The sequence below is a fragment of the Panthera onca genome, chromosome D2 (genome assembly GCF_046562875.1).
Source record: "Panthera onca isolate mPanOnc1 chromosome D2, mPanOnc1 haplotype 2, whole genome shotgun sequence".
Lineage (NCBI taxonomy): Eukaryota > Metazoa > Chordata > Mammalia > Carnivora > Felidae > Panthera > Panthera onca.
Genome location: NC_138349.1, coordinates 66,864,802 through 66,872,335, shown reverse-complemented (window position 1 = coordinate 66,872,335; position 7,534 = coordinate 66,864,802). Strand labels below are relative to the sequence as shown.

Here is a 7,534-nt window from a genome sequence, read left to right as displayed (position 1 = left end):
TGATTTGGCCCTACCGGTTGTACACGAGGGGAGACTTTTAATTTTATTTGAATGGCAGTCCCAAAAAGGGGATATTGATATAAGTAGAGTCCCCAAGTGAGTCCTAAGACCCACCGCCTGTCCTTTTTTCCCTCCTCTGTAAATCTCACACAAATAAGGTTACAGTTTTCATCATACCTGGTGTGGGTACATGGTTGGACATAGGACATTTCAATAAATTGGGGTTTTACTTCCCACCTCCATTCCCCATCATTGGAGGTGACACAACTCCAGGCTGCGCAATAGAGGTTTTCAAACCCCCCACATGTGTGGCTCATTGCCCCTGTCCTAAATCCCGGACATGCATAAAATCCATTTCTACTTATTGATACCCTCCTTTTAGTTGCCTCCATTTACCTCCTTCCATTTCTTTTAATGGACTAATTTTTTCTAAATTAAAATATAAATCTGGCCACCAGGTATTTAATGGGGCAGTTCCTAGGGTTTTGTTGTAGACTTCATGAGTCTCTAAATTAGTAATTTCCCATGTCAAATTATAGGGGTCAGGGGAGTTTGACTTTACAGACAGAATTTGCAGAACAATCAAGAGAAGGGTAAGTACCATAGTTACAGCTCAGTCCGTTGGCGGTGTAGGGTCAATTTTAAAGGATTGTCCTTAGTCCGATCAACAGTCCAGGTTGTCTTTGAAGGTCCTATGAGGTCTGAGAATGGGTCCACTGGTTTGACGTGGGCGAAATGGATCCAGGTGACTATTCTGTCTACTTTGATGGCAGTAGGCGTTGTCAGGATGACCTGGAAGGGTCCTTTCCACCTGGGCTCCAGAGTTCCCTGTCGATGACGTTTGACGAGGACCCAATCCCCTGGCCGGAATTGATGTGGAATAGGTGGGGGTCCAGTCTCATAGAGTTCTTTTAATTTGGGCCATACATCTTCATGGACCCTCTGCAAAGCTTGTAGGGAGAACAAGAATTCAAGACTATTATCGTTCTCAGCTTTGACAAGGTTATCTTTTAGGTTAGGGATGATGGGGCGTGTCTACCATGTATTATTTCATTGGGTGTGAGTCCCAGTTTGTATGGGGAATTACGCACCCTGAACAGAGCGTAGGGGAGAAGGACCACCCAATTAGCGCCAGTCTCCATGGTCAATTTGGTTAGGGTCTCCTTTAAGGTTCTGTTCATTCTCTCTACCTGTCCTGAGCTTTGGGGTCGGTATGCACAATGTAATTTCCAATCAGCCCCAAGTATGGAAGCCAGTCCCTGACTTACCTTAGAGACGAATGCAGGTCCATTGCCTGACCCTATCATTACTGGAAAAACCATACCTGGGCAGGATTTCTTCTAGGATCTTTTTGGCTACAATCTGCGCCGTTTCATTCTTGGTTGGAAAGGCTTCAGTCCATCCTTAAAAGGTATCTACAAAAACTAGCAAATACTTATATCCATATTTTCCTGGTTTTACCTCAGTGAAATCTACTTCCCAATAGGTCCCCGGTCTGCTCCCTCTTTGTCTTACCCCTGTTGTCTGAGGATTGCTACTCGCATTGTTGAGTTGGCACACTGTACATTTAGTGACTATTTGATCGACCTTATCAGAGACATTTCTGATTTTTAGTCCAGTCTGTCTCAGTAAGTCCAACATTCGCCGGGAACCTAAGTGGGTGCTGCGATGGATCTGCTCTAGAACTTGCCATCCTAGTTTATCTGGGAGTATAATGCTGCTTTTAGAGTCTCTCCACCAGCCATCTTTGATTCGGGTCATAGGAAGTTTACTCATCCATTGAATGTCGCTTTCTGAATACTCAGGGCTGGGGGGCAATTCCCGGGGTCCGGGGTCTGGCAGCTGTAGGGTCAGCAATTGCGCTGGGGGCCAAGCTATGTTTTTTTTTTTTCAGTCTGATCGGCCAAATTGTTGCCCCGGGAAATTGGGTCGGTTGTCTTCTGGTGTCTTGGGCAATGCACAATCGCTAGCTTTTTGGGTTCCCATAAGGCTGCTAGCAGGGCTAGAATCTCTTCTTTATTTCTGATGTCTTTCCCTTCAGCTGTGAGGAGCCCCCGTTCTCTGTATATCGCCCCATGTACATGAGCGGTGGCGAAGGCATATCGGCTATCAGTGTACACGGTTAGCTTGCGGTCTCTTCCTAACTTTAGGGCCTGGGTTAAGGCTATTAGCTCAGCCTTCTGGGCGAGGTTCTGGGGGGTAAAGCTTCTGCCCACACCACCTCGGTCTCTGAAGTCACGGCCGCCCCCGCATACCTTTGTCCTTGGTGAACGAAGCTGCTTCCGTCGGCAAACCAGATGGCGTCTGCGTCCAATAATGGCTGATCCTGCAAGTCCTCCTGGCCCCCTTTGCCCTGTTGGGGCGGCTCGCGCCGAGGCCGAGTTGCGCGCAGGGCTGCGCCCTGGGAATGTGTGCCCCAGCGGCGGCCCACAGGACGCCGCGGTGTCGCCCACCCCTGCGCGAGCTGTGGCCTCGCCTTCGCTCCCCGCTGGCGATCCTCCCGCTTGGAAATGAATTTGGGCCCCCATTTTGCTAAGCAAATCCCTCCCCAACAGGGGGCAGGGGCTGTCGGGAATGACCAGGAAGGAGTGGGTTACCTTCCCAGTTCCTAAGTCCACAGTCCTCTGAGTTGTCCAGGGGTACTTCTTTATTCCGGTGGCCCCTTGTACCCAGGATGATTTTTCAGATACTTTTCCATGGGGCTTGACCAGAACTGAGTGCTGTGCCCCGGTATCAACTAGGAACTGGACCGGGGTCCCCTCCACTTGCAACGTTACCCTAGGTTCGGGGAGGGGATCCGGACCCTGTCCTCCCTATTCTGTATCTTGGGTGAACAGTATGGGGGCTATTTTAGGCTGCCATTGCCCTTGGCTGGGGTGGGGTTGTTTCTTCTTGGGGCATTCTCGTATCCAATGGCCTTTCTCTTTACAATAGGCGCATTGATCTTTATCTAAGTGCTGCCTGGGAGGGTGCATTGTTTGAATGCCTTCTGGGGGTGGCTGTTCTTTCTGGACTATAGTGGCCAGGACTTTAGTCATTTTCTCTGTGGCTTTGATCTGTCTCTCTTCTGGGGCTCCCTGTTGTTGTAGACCCGTTGTGCTATACGGAGTAGATCCTGGATCTGTTTACCTTCTAAATCCTCTAACCTTTGGAGTTTCCTTTTTTAATGTCAGGAGCTGCTTGATTCACAAAGGACATAACGACTGCAGCCTGGTTCTCAGGGACTTCTGGATCCATGGGGGTAAACTGCCTAAAGGCTTCCATTAATCTCTCTAAGTAAGCAGCTGGACTCTCTGCCTTTCCCTGTATGACCGAATATACCTTAGCCAAATTGGTGGGCTTGCGAGCTGCAGCCCAGAGACTCGCCATTAGAGTCTGGTGATAAATGAGTAGCCTTCCCCTACCTTCTGCCGTGTTGTAGTCCCATTCGTCCTGTGGAGGCCTGGTTAGGAGGAAAGCCGCATTAATGAGGTCAGGGTTAGATGTCGGCCGACCATCGTCTCCGGGAACCAGCTTTCTTGCTTCTAATTGGATCCTCTCTCACTCCTCTGTAGTGAACAGGATGCGGAGGAGCTGCTGACAGTCGTCCCAGGTGGGCTGGTGGGTGAACATGACACTGTCTAAAAGAGCTAGCTACTAGATCTTTAGGGTTATCAGAGAATCGAGCGTTCTGCGTTTTCCAGTTGTAAAGGTCACTGGTGGAAAAGGGCGAATACTGGAGTCGGGGGTTGCCTGTTTCATCGGGGGGTCCTATTTCCCGCAGGGGTAGGGCCACAGTGGAGTCAGGGAGGCGAGAGTTTGGCTCACGCTGGGTGCGCCCGCGGGTTCAACCGGCTGGCCCCTCGTGGTTGGTTACATTTTCAATGGGGCTCGGCGCGGCTGCTGCCTCCTGTCCTCCTGGTTCCGGTGCAGCTGCCACTTCCTGTCCTTCCGGTTCCCCTAGGGGGGCAACTAGCGGGGCGACTGGTGGGGCAGCTGCCGCGGGCAGGGCCTGGGGTGTGAGGGGAGGGAGATGATAAGGTGGAGGGTCTAGGGATAGTTGGTCCTGACTATCGGGCAATATGGGATACAAGGGCGCGGCTGGCTTCCTTGATTTTGGGGGACCTGCAGGCCGCATGGCAAGTACCTTACACGTTCCCGAGGATGGGAAGGGGGCCAACCAAGGGGGTGGATTTTCCACTAAACTCCGCCATACAAGAATGTAGGGAATCTGATCTGGGTGTCCCTCGCAACCTGGTAGAAAAATCTTTGATTTCACCTTAACAATTATAGGGAGGCAGAAAGTTCCTTCGGTTGGCCATCCAACGCCGAAGGTTGGCCATTCGGAGCGGCAGAGGGTTATTAATTTTCCCCGCCGGATGTCTAAACTCAAATTCTGTCCTCTGGTTCTAACATCCCTGAAGTTAGCAACGAGGAGAGAAAGAGGAGTGCTTTGAGATTGGCCCATCTGTATCCTGGAGGTGGAGGAAAGGATTAAAAGGAGAAACAGTAAAGTTATGAGGATTTCTGGCTGGGCCAGGCCAGCTCACCTGTGAAAGAGAAGGAGTTTAAACACTTAAAGGTTATAGAATAGAGAACACAACACTTAACACAACACTCAGATCGCTAGCACGTTTCGGGTGTCTGCCACCCGACCAGAAAAATTCCGATGGGCCCAAAAAGGTGCCCCAGACGGGTGCCAGTGGACGTCTCCTACTGGACCCGACCGACCGCCCTATAGTGCGTCCACCAGGGCCGTGTCAGTCACTGATACAGATCCCGAGCGGGAGAGCCAGAAACGAACAGACAAACAGAAACGGAGAGAGCCGGCTCACTTAACTGATCGGTCTCAGGAACGACCCCTTGACTTGGGGTCTGGTGGGTTTGGGGGTATCCCGGGATGAGCCCCCAAATTATATGCCCCGATTCGAGAGACCCCCCCCCCCCCGAAAACAAACCACCAGAGTCCAGAGTCAAAGCCAAGCGGCAAGGGTCGTTTATTGCAGGTTCGAACGCAGTCCTCCGCGCACTGGTTGCCGGTGACACTAAGAGGCCCCGAGCAAGGATCTTACAGCTTCTTTTATAGACAGGCACAAACAAGTTAGGGATTTTTTTGAGGTTACAGAGCTGTTATAGGTTGACATTTAAATTCGAATGCTCAGCAGAACTTGATTGGTTCCCGCCTTTATGTCAGACTACGACCGGGCGCACCCTGGCTGGTTTTGGGAACGGCGGGGGAGGCGAAAGATCTTTTCTTTGCAGTTGTGAGTACACCTGATAATTTTTCTCTTAGCCTCTCAGAATTCTCCCTCTCCCCCTCTCTTTCTGCCCCTCCCCTGCTTGCGCACTCTCTCTCTCTCTCTCAAAATAAATAAATAAACTTAAAAAAATTTTTTTAAAAAGCCCTGATTAATGATACAGTTTAATGTTAAATATTTGTTACAAACTTCATCCTTATATCTGTTTGCACACACATATATTTTTACACACAAGTATGATGCCAAAAATATACAACAAAATCTTCACAGCTCAAAGCCCTCCTCACAGAATTATGTGGGAGCCTGTTTCTGGACGGTTGCCTGGGAACTTTTTAAAGGCTGAAGGCAACATGCGTGTTTGTTTTGTTGAGGCTAAAGTCTCTGAATACTGGTGATGATTTTTTCTTTTTTTTTTTTTTTTTTTTTTAAATTTTTTTTTTTTAACGTTTATTTATTTTTGAGACAGAGAGAGACAGAGCATGAACGGGGGAGGGTCAGAGAGAGAGAGGGAGACACAGAATCGGAAGCAGGCTCCAGGCTCTGGGCCATCATCAGCCCAGAGCCCGACGCAGGGCTCGAACTCACGGACTGTGAGATCCTGACCTGAGCTGAAGTCGGACGCTTAACCGACTGAGCCACCCAGGCGCCCCTGGTGATGATTTTTTCTAATTGGAAGTTCTTGATAGGTCAGTTGTTAGAAGCCAGAGGAAGCCAAGAAAATCTAGTTGCAATGAAGAGCAGTATTTGGAAACAAAGCGGCTCTACTGTTATAACAATTAGTGGTATTTTCATTTGTCTGACAGAAAGGTGAACAATTTTGACAACTGAAAAAATATCAATAAAGGAAAGCTTTTGAAAAATATGTCCAGGTCTTTACCCAGAAAATCCTTTTTTGGAAGAAAAATTAGAAACTTACTAATAAACATTAAAATTATCTCTGTTGAATCCACACAAGCAGATTCATTTATCTCAGAGAACATGAGTCCCAATAACACTCCTGCATACTATTATAAAGATTTAAGGTAATTATTTTAATTTGGTGCTACAAAAGCAAACAAAACAACAAAACAAAAGCCTTCTGCTATGTACCTATATAGTACAAATAGGTGTAATATAAGATGCCTGCCCTGCAAAAGTATAAAATATATATGTACTGAGTACAAATATAAAAGGATAAAAATAATAAAAGGTGGTATATGCTAAGTGCCAAATGTCTAAGCCAACTAATAATGGCCATTGAAAGTTCTGAGAAAGGACCAGAGACTAAAAGAGGAATGGATCAAGAAACCTAACCCATAGTTCTAGCCAAGAAGAAGTAAGACTCGGAAGTTGTTTTTTTTTCCCTAAGGTTTAAATAGCTGTAGTAATTCTTCACTGAATCCAAATCTCCTCGGTCTAAGACATTTGCCATCATAACAGGCTTTCAGGGAAAGATTCACAAAACAGAAAGAATTATGCTGACCTTTGCAGGAGGGGTAGGGCACTTTAACATTTTGTTATTCTCAGGGGCTTTGCTTACTTAATGCTAAATCTTAAGTAAACTGCTACCTTCAACAGTTGACTGAAAATGAGATGTTTGATTAATCAGTATCTGTTGTTAGACTTGCAAGGACCCAGAATGAGTTGCAGAAATTTAATTTAATAAAGTCATTCATTCAAAAAACATTTATTTGAAGATCTACTGAGTTGTGGAAATTATGCTAAGTTTTGAGGGAATCCTCAAACCTTACCTTCAGAGGTAAAAGATGTGATCTCTGAATTCCAGCAGTTCAGAGCTTTCTGAAGCAATAGACCAATTGGGTCATAAGTAATTACAATCTTAAGGTAATTGTTATAGTGAAAATAATTACACACTGCAATGCAAGAGGTAGAAGAGGGTTCATCTTAGTCTTTCAGGGTTGCTGTAACAGAATACCATAGACTGGATGGCTTATACACAATATAAATTTATTTTTCACAGTTCTAGAGGCTGGGAAATCCAAAATCAAGGCACCAGCAGATTAAAGGTCTGGAGATAGCCTTCTTCTGGGTTCATAGGCAGCCATCTTCTCGCTGTGTCCTGACATGGCAGAAGAGAGCATGGAGCTCTCCAGAGGCTCTTTCATAGGGCATTAATCTCATTCATAAGGACTCTGTCCTCCTTACCTAATCACCTCCCAAAGGCCCCACCTCCAAATACCATCACATTAGGGATTAGGATTTCAACATATGAATTTGGTTGGGGGAGCAGGGGAGGGGTGGAGCACAGCATTCAGTCCTTAGTAGTTTTGAAGTCTTCTAGCATAGTGGGGGAAGGC

General features: G+C 47.1%; 1 protein-coding gene across 1 annotated transcript; it reads right to left on the bottom strand.

Annotated features, from left to right (window-relative positions):
* Positions 1 to 1,874: 1,874 nt before the first annotated feature.
* On the bottom strand, positions 1,875 to 3,612 carry LOC145712485 (uncharacterized). Its single transcript, XM_081790423.1, is given in 3 exon segments — positions 1,875 to 3,070; positions 3,073 to 3,157; positions 3,160 to 3,612. Coding segments are annotated over 3 exon segments (1,734 nt in total).
* Between the last annotated feature and the right edge of the window lie 3,922 nt (positions 3,613 to 7,534).